At 50.8% G+C, this 13,227-nt stretch overlaps 1 protein-coding gene across 3 annotated transcripts in view; it reads left to right on the top strand.

The window, feature by feature from the left end:
• The window catches only part of RFTN1 (raftlin, lipid raft linker 1), a 171,879-nt gene that overhangs the window by 76,331 nt on the left and 82,321 nt on the right, over nucleotides 1–13,227 (top strand). For all 3 annotated transcript variants that reach the window (XM_027769186.1, XM_027769185.1, XM_014585096.2), the window contains exon 3: nucleotides 3,732–3,918. In XM_027769186.1, the coding sequence (XP_027624987.1) occupies nucleotides 3,732–3,918 (187 nt within the window). The remainder of the gene's footprint in view (nucleotides 1–3,731; nucleotides 3,919–13,227) is intronic.

Here is a 13,227-nt window from a genome sequence, read left to right as displayed (position 1 = left end):
CACTGCAGTCCTTCTCTCCAGTACTGCCTTTTTGTGATTTATTCCAGAAGAAAGATTTTTAATGCATGTTTACCCTACTAAGCGTTTTATACGGAGTCACCGTACCATTAATGTGAGGCACTGGTTTGTTTGTTGTATTGCTAGTGACTGGATGCCTGAAACTGGATCATTTACAAGAACAGAGGTCTGGTCAGCCTGCAGCCTAGTGGTTAAGGGAAGCTGGAGCCAACGTGGCTGAGCGTGGTTCAGGTACTGACCCAGCAGCCTAGTAGGCATGCCTGGTGTGTGCGCATGTGTGACCCAAAGCGGGACAGGATGGAGGAACAGATGGAACTGTGGTGTAGCCACACCTCACCAGCGGAGTGCTTTCTCCTTCTCCCTCTCTCGGCCTCTCCTTCTGGCAAGCACATGTGCCCTCTGGGAGTTTGAAAAAATACTAAGAAGAATAGAGATTTATTTAGCTCACGGTTTTGAAGTTGAGGCACTAGCATTGGGCGGGGGTCACTTGCTGCCTCACAGTGTGGCGGAAGGCAGGCGTGTGCATGTGGGCGTCCAGGTGTCTGCTGTGGTCTCATTCCCTCTCCTTATAAACCCAGCAGTATTCGAGTAGGCAGCCCCACTCTGTTAATCTTACCTAATCCTGATCACTCCATGAAGCCTCCACTTCTTAATCCCATAGTCAGATTAATTCCAGCTTCTTAATCCCTTCACAACGGCTCGTCAGAGTTAACACATGTATTTTAGGGGAACATATTCAAACACAGCAGGCACCTGGCTTTTCTGTTTTTAATTTAGCAATGTATCCCAGACGTTTCCATATCAGCACGTAACAGATTTACCTGAATCTTTTTAGTAGTTCACAGGATTCATCATTGGGGTGCCCCAGGATTGAACTAGTCTTCCAACGAAGAACTCTTTGGCACTAGGTTTTTGCTATGAGAAAACCCGGTAGTGAATATCTTTGCCAGTATTCCTCAAAAGACATCCACGTGTCCAGTCATGGGAGTAAGTAAGGAGCTGCTGGACTAAGGGTGTGTGCATTTTAGGCTTGGAGGTAAACACTACCTTACCCTCTTGAGAGGTTCAGTCCTACTGGCTGATGAACACGCTTGTTCTCCCAACATCCTCACCCACAGTGTGTATCGCAGGAATGGAAAAAAGGAAATCTGTTACTTTGGTAGCAATAAATACAAAACAATGGGGGATAAATCTGATGAATATGTAATATCTATGGGAAGAAAACTTTAATATGCTTCCAAGGGACTCAGAAGACGATCTAAATAAATAAAAATTATGCTATGATCTCCAGTGGGAATTTGCAGCATGGCGAGAGTGTCCATTCTCCCACAGTTAAAGTATAGTTTGCACATGATCCTATAAAAATATCAACAAATTTGGGCGGGGGTGGATGAGCTGATTTTTAAAGAATATTTGGAAAAAACAAACAAATTAGGAATATGCAGAAAATAATCAGGAAGCTAGGATTCAGAAAATAGCTAACCAGATATTAAAACACGATATGAAACTGAAATGATTTAAAGTAGCGTTGTACACATGCAGACGAACGGATCAGTCATAAGCCTAAATATATTCAGAAATATATAAAGGGGACCTCTGAAATCGATGAGAAAAAATGGATAAACCCCTGGCGGGGTTGCGAGTGGGGAGACATGCCGAATTCATATTGCATGCTAAATTCCAAGTGGATCAAAGATTTACAAGCACGCGAGTGAAATATGTGTTACTAGAATTCATGGGAGAATTATTCTATAAACCCAGTCCTTTCTGCTATGACATAAAACTCAGAAGTCATCAAAAACAAGATTGATAAATTCCGCCTCATAGAAACGAATTATTTATGGCGAAAGCCTACCTTATGCAAAGTTAAAAGGCCAGCGACAGCCAGCCAACAGCACAGTGCTGACAGAGTGTGCTGTGATGCTGGACCTAAATGGAGAGGTCCTGAGTTCACACCTCACAGCCTCCCTGTGCATTCCGGGTGCCCATGCACGTGCCCGGGGCTGGCACCATGTTCACGGTGGGGAAACCGTGTTTGAGCTGCCCCCGCCCCCTCTCTCTGCCTACCTCTCATAGAAGAAAATAAATTTTAAAAAATGCAAATAGAAAGGTCTCTGTAACTGATATCACAGATAATAACTGAATTTCCTCATGTATATTGTTCCGACAAACCAACAGAAAAAAGAATAGCCAATAGCCCAGTAGAACACGAGGCAAAATAACGCGGAGTTCACAGAAAAGGAAGCATGGCATTTAAATATGAAATATTGCATAGAAAGTACAAATTACACAATAAGGGGAAGGTGCATCTCCATCTCACGGGGATCGTGGTCTCACTGAGATTAGTCAGGGCGTGGAAAAAGACGCCCCTCTCCGTGTCACCGGTGGTAGGCAACTCTGTCCCGCTCTGTGGGCGCAATCTGACAGTATTTGAAAACATCACAGCGCATATCATTCTAACCCAGCAATTCCACATGTAGAATTCATTGTGTAGATATGCTTTAAGGGCACACACGTGACCCCAGGTAGGAATTATAAAAGCAGGAGTTTGCGCGACCAACGGCACGACACGCTGGCTGTGTAAAAAGGCATCAGAAAGTGCTGCCATGGGTCGGCTCTCAGGGAGGTGCAGTGCTGGCTGATGGGAAGCCGGGTGTGCGTGTCGTCCACACCGCCTTCTGTGTGAAAGAGGGCGGGGACCAGTGTGCCTGTTTACTTCTGTGTGAACTCGGCAGTGGTTAACTCGTATGCAGAAAAACAGTGTCGGTTCCTCTAGGAAAAACCTGGGCTGCGGGGATAGGACTCGGACGTGGGCTTTTTACTAAACATTCATTTGTATCTTCGGACTTTCGAGCCTTGTCTGCCTTCTCAAAAATAAGCGAATTTCGAATCCAAATGGGAAAAGCTATTGTTTTGATCTGCACAGCTCTAAGGTTGAGTTAATTCGGGGGTCTTTTCAAATATTTTTACTTTTCAGGCAATTGCGTGTTCATGTAGCTGTCCACTTTCCTGTTGGGGGAGGAGGGAGGGGTAAATGGTTTCTTTCCACGTATAAGAGGTTACCCCTTCAGTGTCGTAGAACTATTGTTCCAGTTTGCCTTTGACTGCTTATGTGGCTTGAAAATGCATATTGCCAGAAGACGCCTGCTCCCACTGAAGAGAGCAGAGAGGGTGGGGGGAAATGAAACAGCGTTCCTCACGGCCACCGTCCCTTCTCCCCCAGTTCTCCCTCCTTCTGGGACTTGGGGTCCGCATACCCATGCACACAATGTTTTTCAAGCCCAGGTCTGGGACTTGAACCACAGGGTTGGCCATATGGGATCCAGCCACCTTAACCACCATGCCACCAGCCGACCCCACCATGGCTACTTTTAGCCACGTGGCTTTTTTCAAAAGAATGTGGATGTAGTCTTTTTCTTCCTCCCTTCCATTTCTTTTCCTGTCCCCCTCTCCCTCCTTCCCTTCCTTCTCCTTCTTGGTGCAGAAAGGACTTCCCACTGTGGTCACTGAGAAGGCACACCCTAAATCTCAGACACCCAAGTTGGGAGTGCCTCTGGGTAAGCTGGAAACTGGCAGGCTGCTTATAAGATCTCTTTGAGGACAGCAAAGACAGGAACAGGAGGTGACCAACGGGGGTCCCTTGGGCCAGAGGAGAAGGATGCATGGGTGGGAGAGCAGTCCTGGCGGCCTCTGATGGAACTCTCTCCCCACAGCGGAGCTCCCACGATCCTCGGCGGTGAGGCTGTCCTCCCTGCGAGACCTGCCCGCCCAGCTCCTGGAGCTGTACCAGCAGGGCTTCTCGCTGGCAGCCCTGCACCCCTTCGTGCAGCCCACTCACGAGTGGGAGAAGACGCCCCTCCAGCACATCTTCAGGGCCATCCTGATCAAGAAGACGGACAGGTAAGGCCGGCGGGTGAATGGTGAGCATCACGCGGCGGCTAAGGTGTGGTGGATAGAGGTGAGGAAGGGAGGGCAAGGGGGTAGGATCTTGCCACTGGCGTGCTGTGTCCAGGCCTCTGCTCTCTGAAGGTAGGGCCGGCGCTAGAAGATCAGACAGAGAGACCACAGTTGACGTCATGGTCCTGTCACTGGACTCCCACCTGGCTGACGGTGGTTCAAGTCCCAGACTCAGTGACAAAACTCATGCCAGCCGCGTGCGTGCCCAAGATCCCAAGAGGAGAAGGGAGGAGAAGGGACTGTGGCGTGGCCATCCCGCCTTGGGGGTGATTTCTCACTTTCTGTCTCTCTGTCTCTCTGGTGAGCACTCATGCCCTATAGCAAAAATCTCTCTTAAAGAAAGAAAGAAAGGAAGCAAGGGGGGGAAGGCAAAGCAGAAGTGTCAGGACATCTTGTAACTAAAACCCAGTACCTAGTCCGACTCTGAGTAGAGAGTTCTCTTTATAGCTTGTCTTTCATTTAATTTTTTTGATTTCACTCAGTTAGAGAAAGGTCTCTGAAGAAGGGCACACCCAGAATGAGGCAGCTGTGGGTATAATACTTCTCATATGAAAAGCATATCTGAAAAACACAGTAATTTTATTAAAGGTTAATGCAAACTTCCTCCAAGGTCTAGAAATACTTTCAGATGTTGAATTCACATCTGTCAATCACTTGGGAGAAGAAAAAAAATCTCACCTTAATCAGATGTATTAACTGACTTGGTCTTAACTGGGATTTCCAAGCCTTTGGGGGTGTTTTTCACTTTGTCTTACCCAGTCGAACGCTTAATCCTAGGTTCCGATGGAGCTCAGCTGGAGAGAGAGGTGGGTTAGTTATCTAGAAGGAACAATATCAACAGAAATTTTTTTAAAAAAAACAATGAGGAGAGCACAGGGTGTATTGGTGCTTTTATAAAAATTAAAATTAAAATGAAGTCTCGGAAAGGAGGTCGGATCTGTCCTTTGGCCACCTCTCGTGGAGGAGTGGAAGGGCCATGTTTTACAGAGAAAGAGGGCAGAGTGGCGGCTCTTCTTTCTGTCTTTTGAAAGTCACTCGTGGTGGGACGCGCTCGGCTGGTGCCTGCACGAGGGGTGCCGGGAGGCCTGAGCTTGCGTGACTGGAACCAGCTCCTCTTGGGTTATTTCTTCATGGCTGATGGAGCCCCGGGCTCTTAGCCTGTGTCAGCACGCATTAGACTTTGCAGTGAAAGCCGTGCGTGTCTTCGCCAAAGCCCAGAGTGACTGCGCTTCTTGTGGAGTGAACTTTTCTCAACATCTGCTCTTCCTTTCTGTCGATGGGCTGCGGATCAATATCTGGGTCGATCAGGAGAGGAGATTGCCCCGGGGCCATGGTGGTTGTGTCGCACTGACACACGGGTGTGTCCTGACTGGCTCTCACATCCCGAGCGCCGGCTGGCTGCCAGGGTTTACCATTGCGTCTTTCTCATCAGCCTGCGAGACAGGAGCTACGGTCGTCCCCATCTGGGAGGTGAGGAAACGAGGCACGGTCGTGGAGTTTTTGTTAGGGTCACATGGATGGCCGCAAGCAGAGCTCTCACCTGTCCCCAGGAGGGCGCCCTCCACGCCTGCCTCCTGACCCCACCGTGTCTCTGCATCCCTGATTCTTTGAGCAGCATCTTTCTGAGACCAGTGGAGGAGGCGACCTTTGCTCTTAGGGGAGTAGCCTCCGCTACTCAGCGTTTCCCCCACGTGAGCACTGAGCCATCCTCCAGTCATCAGCGTTCCAGGAACAAGGTCGAGGAGAACAGCCTGGCCCGTGCCACAGAGTACATGAGGGGTCCTGCTGGCCCTCGTGCGTGGAGGAGGTGCATCCACTCGGGTCTGATCACGGGAGTGCCCTTCGCTGTAATTCCATCCAGAGGTGATTTAGCACAGGCCGCGCGAAGTCAGCTGGTTATAAATGATCCGGAGGGTCTTCCCATTTTTCTTTCTGCTGTGGAGCAGCACCTCTGAAACTTTAATGCCCTGCAGATCAGCTGGGGGTGCTGTTGGAGAGCAGAGTGTGACACAGCAGGTCTGCGCTGAGGCCTGGACTCCGACCCGATCCAGGAGATGCAGACGTGGCTGGTCTGTGGGTCACACCTTGAGTAGGAGTCGGGAGACCTAAGTCCCATCTGCTGCATGTCTGGCACCCAGAAACACAGTTGAGGGTCACGGCTGTAGTCCCAGGGAGAGCCACGAGCACCAGGAAAGGCGTAGGAACACGGGACTCCCAGCGCCAGGGCCTGTGTGGTCGGCCGCACTGGCTGCCGTGAGCCGTGCAGGATCGGGGCCCTCAGGGACTGCCCGGGGCCCCCAGGGTCTTGCTCAGAGAGGGTTGGTGCTGTGTGATTCGCAAGGCCTGTGCCCGCTCCAAGCCACCAAGTGGAATGAGGTAGGTGAGGGGGGCTCTTCAGGACTAAGAACCCCCTGCACACACTTTGGGAATAGCTGTTTCCAGCCATCAGTGGAGCCGGAAGGTTAAATAGTCGTTCTTCTACTGAGTTCAGGGCATGAGAAAGTAAACGTACCCTCAAGGAGAGAAAAACGGGCCAAGGTATGGGGAGGAGGCGTGGTGTGCGGGAGAACTTTCGAGAAAGAGCGGACGGCAGTCTCCTTGGCGTGGCGTCACGCTGTTCTGCGGACCTGAGCTGTGCCTTGATGGCTTTCAGGAACATTCTGTTCTTTTTTGGGGGGAGAGGTTTTTGCTATAGGGCGTGTGCGCTCACCAGAAAGACAGAGAGAGACAAGAGACAGAAAGCGAGAAATCACCCCTGGGGGAATGGCCACGCTACAGTCCCTTCTCCTCCCTTCTCCTCCCCCAGGGTCTTGCTCAGAGAGGGTTGGTGCTGTGTGATTCGCAAGGCCTGTGCCCGCTCCAAGCCACCAAGTGGAATGAGGTAGGTGAGGGGGGCTCTTCAGGACTAAGAACCCCCTGCACACACTTTGGGAATAGCTGTTTCCAGCCATCAGTGGAGCCGGAAGGTTAAATAGTCGTTCTTCTACTGAGTTCAGGGCATGAGAAAGTAAACGTACCCTCAAGGAGAGAAAAACGGGCCAAGGTATGGGGAGGAGGCGTGGTGTGCGGGAGAACTTTCGAGAAAGAGCGGACGGCAGTCTCCTTGGCGTGGCGTCACGCTGTTCTGCGGACCTGAGCTGTGCCTTGATGGCTTTCAGGAACATTCTGTTCTTTTTTGGGGGGAGAGGTTTTTGCTATAGGGCGTGTGCGCTCACCAGAAAGACAGAGAGAGACAAGAGACAGAAAGCGAGAAATCACCCCTGGGGGAATGGCCACGCTACAGTCCCTTCTCCTCCATTCTCCTCAGAATCTTGGGCACGCATGCACATGCACCTGGCATGAGTTTAAGCCACCGGGTCCGGGACGTGAACCGCGGTCGACCACGGGGAGTCCAGCGATGTAACCGTTACGCCAACCGCTGGTCTCAGGAACATTTGGTTCTTGATAAGCAGATACAGAGAAGGAAATGCAGTGGTTATCGTGGTGTTTGCTCTTTGAAACTAATTTTTTTGAAAACTGCAAAAGGTTGGTCGTTTACCATGTACAGTAGACAGAAATGACCAAGAGAACCTCCCCCACTTTTACCCCCCTCTGCCCTTCTGTCTACTGGTACTTAACTATGGTGTTATAATGTCATAATGACGCACAATCTTGAAACTCAGGTGTTTTCTTTTCCAGAAAGTGCAATAATGAGGAAGAGACCCCTTGTACTAGTAGAAGCACACCAAACAACAAACCTTTTCCTGCATCAGTAGGGAGTTTAAGGAGGAAGAACACAACAGGAGCCCTATGTATTCATTTTTAATAAGAGATGTTTTTCACAAGTCTGCCGAAGTTCTAACAGCTATAGATGTTAAATGAAATGATGTAGCTCTCAGAAAGAAAGTAAATGCCTGGTTATTTTTATTTTTTTAACTTTTTTTGTTTAGGGTGAGTGTGCTGGACAGAGAGAGAAAATGAGAAATCACCCCCTGGGAGGACTAGCCACGCCACAACCCTTTCTCCTCCACTCCTCTCGCGATTTGGGGGGCACACACGCACGCTCCCGGCGTGACTTTCAAGGCAGCAGGTCCAGGACTGAAACCAGTCAGTCGGCCATGTGGGGCCCAGCACCTTGACATCCACACCCTCTGCCGGCCCAGGTGCCTGGTTAATATTTTCCAAGCACAGCGTGTTGGAAGAGATGCAGGCAGACTTTCTAGGTGAGCGTCGGTCCAAATGGAGCTCACTATCCAGAATCGCTGTGGGATGGCCACTTGAACTTAGGTATCAGCCTGTTGTGTTAGGAAGGCAAACACAAAGATTTTTAGCAAGTAACTACACGTTGGGGGGTGCAGCAAGACCAAGAAGACCAAACTACTCAGGCCTGCATGACCCGCTCATTCATGCATTCCCGAACACGGGCTGGCTCGCACTCGTCCTAAGGCGTTGTGCTCGGGGCTGTTCTCCCTGGGAAGGTGAGGGTGCAGAGGTAGGTCCCTGCTGGGCGTGGGTCCTGCTCCCCAGGTCCCTGTGGCCTAGCTGAGAAAGTAAGGTCGGTATTTCATGCCAGGGGAGTCCGGGGAAGGGAGATGCCACCTCCCGCTGGCAAGTCACCAAGGAAATGTTTCCGGAGGAGGGAGATCTTAACTTCGGGGCCTGGCTCCTTTTGGGCAGTACGGGAATTACAAGCCCGAGGTGGGAAGAGTTTATGTCACCCTCACAATGAGATGTTTCCTAGCGCAGTTTTCTAGTGGGTAATCTGAATGCACCGTTGACAGCCTAGCTAAATTATTAACGAGCCATCCCAGAAGCAGTACTCCGTGCAGAACACCCCTCAGAGAGCGTTCCCATTTTGACAAATTTCACTTAAATCCATGAAAAATTAGCTGATCTTTCCTTTTGAAAATTCTGATAGCTGCCATATCGCTTTCAGATGGCAGGCCGCACCACGCATCGAACTATAAATTGTTCCCGACGCAAAGCGTAGTGAATTACTTTGAAAACTGACTTCAGGATCAAGGCTGCATATGAAATACTTAGCGAATAAGTAGAAAGAGGATTTGTCCTTCCCTTTCTCAACTCTTCTTTTTTGGGGGGGAACACTTAGTGATTTTCCTAACAATGTAGTTGCATTCCCTTTGAATTTTAAATATAGTTAAGTTATCCTTCTTCTTTGACTTCTTCTTCTTCTTTTTTTTTTTTTTCTGGGCAGTTTTCCTTAGAGCGAATCGCCAGAGATCTCAAAGCCCGGTGGCTAAGAAGAGTCAGTTATTAAAATGTCACTTCTGACGCTTCACGAACGCGGGTTTAATTCGCAGCCGTTTTCTGGTCGGAGGTGTTAAGTAGGAAAGCACCTTGCGCTGCTCCGTGGCTCAGCTGCTGCCTCGTCTTGTTCACGCACGGCCTTACTTCAGGGAATCCTGCTGTGCTTTCCTCACTAATGGACTGAAGCCATTTAGGTCCGAGTTCCCTGGAGTCAGGCCCTCCGTGGCACAGGGACAAGGACACAGGGGACTCCATGGGCACTGACAGGTGCCCTGTGACCTAGGGTCAGGAGGTGGGGCACACAGAGGAGCTGCAGCTAATGCAGGGCTGAGGTTCTGAGAACTCTTAGGGGAGGTAGAAAATGCGTATCATCCAAACTGCCCTTGAAAACCCTGCTTTAAGTGCCGGCAAATGTCATAGCGTGGCATCTTTCTACATGGCCGGTGTGTGTTTTCCTTCGGGACCAGGTCAGATTGTTGTCTCCAACAGTGACTTCCACGGGGAACTAAGTCGACCCAGATGCATGAGGGACCTTTAAAAAGTTTACGGAAAATGTGCATTCTGGGGGGAAAAGTATGCATAGATTTAAAAAGATGTTGCACTAAAATAAACTCGTACTCTCATCCACTTCTCCAGGGACTTTTTGGAGTCCCTCGTATAGAAGGTGTTGGTCACGGCACGTGAGGATGAGGGGACCTTGCCCCCCGAGGGGCTCCCGTGGGAACTGAGATGAGGGGTAGGGAGGGCCTTGGTCTCCCCTCTCCAGTCATTCCAGGGCACATCTGCCGACGGAGCAGAATAACTGGCACCATTTTAAATAGTAAATATTCCCTTTCTTTCTTTCTCTCTTTCCTTCCTTTCAGAGAGATTTTTTGCTATAGAGTACGTGAGCTCACCAGAGACAGAGAGACAGAAAGTGAGAGGTCACCCCCAGGGGAGATGGCCATGCCACGGTCCCTTCTCCTCCATTCTCCTCTCTGGATTTTGAGCATGCACATGTGCCCAGTGTGAGTTCCAAGCCTCCGAGTCTGAGACTCAAGCTTCGGTAGGCCATGTAGGAGTCCAGAGACTAAGAGAAGCATGTGCTCTGTAATCCCATTGTGCAAAGATGACTCAAGGAGCGCCTAGATTTCCAGAAACTTCCCTACTGGAGGACTGGAAAAAATACATAAGCAAATCACTTTGCTGTCCAGCTAGGTCCGCAGCGCTTGGCTTGCATCTCTAACCAAGAATTTGTTCCTGGAGGTGCTTTCAGAGATGAGGGTCGGGGTCTTTCTTGCTCTGGGATGGGAATAATGGGTAAATTGGAGCAGGGGGAGGCATAGTAGGAAGGGCCCCCCAGGTGCGGGGCCTGGCACGGGAGGGCCTAGAACAGCAGACCACGGACTCTCCAGAGTGTCTGGAGCGCAAGTCCTGATGGAAGCTGTGGGAGCCGAGGGGGAGGTGTGGGAGCCGGGGCTGGAAGTGAGGCTGGCAGAGGCTGAGGGCCAAGTGAGCCCACGAGGCCAGGCCCACGCTTCTGTCTACCGAGGCTTCTCTTAGCCAAGGCGCTGGGGCCCTCCTTCTAGACCAGATTCCTCCAGGGATTCACAGGAGAGGCAGTGGTTGCTGAGAGTTACGCCGAGCTGCTCCCTCTGGACCGGCTCGTGCTTCAGCCCGAGAGTGCCTCCTCCTGGACCGTGTCGGCAAGCAGCACAGACTGCTGGGTGGGCCTGCTCTGGGCACCCAGGGTCAGGGTGCAGAGAGACACAATGCCTTTGGCTTTTTGCCGTTTTATTTCCAGGAGAGTGGTTGTCAGAGTGCTCATCCGTTACCCCGGCGCTCCCTCTTGAAGCTCGAGTCTGCAGCCAGGAAGACTCTGCCTCGTTCTCAGACAGGCCTTGTGACCTGAGATGCTGGCGGCCCAGGCTCGAAGAGCGGGGCCTTAGCAACGAGAGACCAGTGCGCTAGCTCTGCCCTGTTACCGCCAGCTCTTTCCGGATCCTGTCCTTTCGGGGGGTCTGTTTTCAAGAGAAGGCAGCAATAGGGATTTTTGTGAGAAAACTTAACTTTTTAAAATGTTGGCTCACTTTTTCAGAATAGCGTTGTGGGAGCCAGCAGGTGGTGATGGGGTTAAGGCACTGGACTGGCACATGGCCCACCACGGTTCAAGTCCCAGACCCAGGGGCTTGAAAATCATTCAAGAGACTTGTGCGTGCATGCCCAGAATCCCAAGAGGAAAGTGGAGGAGGAGGGATTGCAGTGTGGCCTTCCCTCCTGGGGGCTGGTTTCTCACTTTCTGTCTGTCTGTCTGTCTCTCTCTCTCTCTTTCTCTCTCTCTCTCTCTGGAAAGCACATACACCCTATGGAAAAAAAAAAAAACCTGAAAAAAAGGAGTGGTGGTGTATCAGATGGCATAGTTGGTATGTCACTCAACTCCCACATGGCTGACCACGGTTTGAGTCCCAGACCCAGTGGCTTGAAGCTCACAGGAGCGCATGTGCGTGTGTGCCCAAGATCCCAGGAGAATAGAGGAGAAGGGATTACATCATGGCCATGCCCCCGGGGGTGACTTCTCACTTTCCCTCTTACTGTCTCTATCTGTCTCTGTCTCTCTCTCTCTCTGCCTTTGATGAGTGTACTTGCCCTAAGGCAAAAATCTCTAAAAAAAGAAAAAAAAAGTATCATGTCTTCCCAACCCTTCCGGCTGCCATCGTGTGACTCCGGAGTCCGGTGCGATGCGCACTTCAGTGGGGATAACCGTGTCCTCCGAGCTCCCAGCCCCGTTGGCACACAGCAGTCATCAGACTTCCCGACTCCTGCTGTTGTTCTTTTAGTCTGCCCCCTCCCTTCTCCCTTGCTAAATCTTTGGCCTTTTATTTATTTATTTTTATTTTTAAAATTTGACCAGAGCGGGACAGAGTGAGAGAGAGAGAGGGAAAATGACAAAGCAAGCCACCAGACCCGGGACCAAGCAAGCCACCAGTTGGTCATGTGGGAGTCCGACGCCCTTAACCACCACGCCACCTGCCGGGACCGGTCTTTGGTCTTTGGTCTTTGGTTCCCCATGACTTATTTAAAGCGTCAGGTCCTGAGTGGGTGCTGCTCTGTAGAATGTTCCTGAGAGCCGAGTGGTTAAAACCACTCTGGAGTTTCGCAGCGGTATTTCCGTCACGGGCCGTATGTTCCTTAGATAGGGGTCTATCCTTGGTTTACATTGCACCTGCACCGGAAGTGGCTTGGCGATGCAGCTACACAGCATGGGCCCAAGCCCTGGAAAACACGTTCACACACACGTGAGCACGCACGCACAGGGTCCTGCCATTGCCAGAGCAACAGCAGCGATTTGCCGCAAGGATGTACGCCGTGATTTTCCACTCTTCTTTCTCTCCAAGGATATCCGAGGAGGCCCTCACAGAGAAGGAACTCCTCGTGCGCCTTAAGCCAAGTCCAACGCGTCCCCTCACCTTTTTTAGAGCCCACAGATAACGCGGACATTTTCTTTGGCATTTGAAAAGGGCAGAATTGGGAAAGTACAAAATTGCATTGGAACTAAAAAGGATTATTTTTTAAATTATAGTTGAAATTGTCCTCTTTAAGTAGCCCTGGGTCTCTTCACGTCTAATTCTTTTACCAATTACTTTGACTCTTGGGAGAATTATAGGGCTTCTAGAAAGAAGTTTCATAATTAAGGGAAATACACAGGGGTGGTCGTGCCTACCGGGGTGTGCCCTAGAAATGCTCACGCTGAGCCCGGGGTTCGGCTCTGGGGCATGCTGGTTGCTGGAGTCACACGTGGGACAGACGGTAACCCGGGCTGCACTGTGATTGACGCGTGTTCCTGTGATGGGGGACCGTAGCAGCTGGTGTCCCCCCGGGGAGCAGAAGTCGAGGAGGGCGATGAAAGCAGAGTTGGAAATGAGCACAGAGCGCGAGAAGGCCATTGTTGAGTGGGGGGCACTGCCCTGGATGCAGGTGTGACAAGGCCCAGCCGCCCCTGGTTTCTGCAGTAGTGTGGTGCCGCTC

This window comes from Tupaia chinensis, unplaced genomic scaffold (genome assembly GCF_000334495.1).
Source record: "Tupaia chinensis unplaced genomic scaffold, TupChi_1.0 Scaffold148822_2, whole genome shotgun sequence".
Classification (NCBI taxonomy): Eukaryota; Metazoa; Chordata; class Mammalia; order Scandentia; family Tupaiidae; genus Tupaia; species Tupaia belangeri.
The sequence above is the reverse complement of the archived record's forward strand: the minus strand, read 5'-3'. Positions and strand labels throughout refer to the sequence as shown.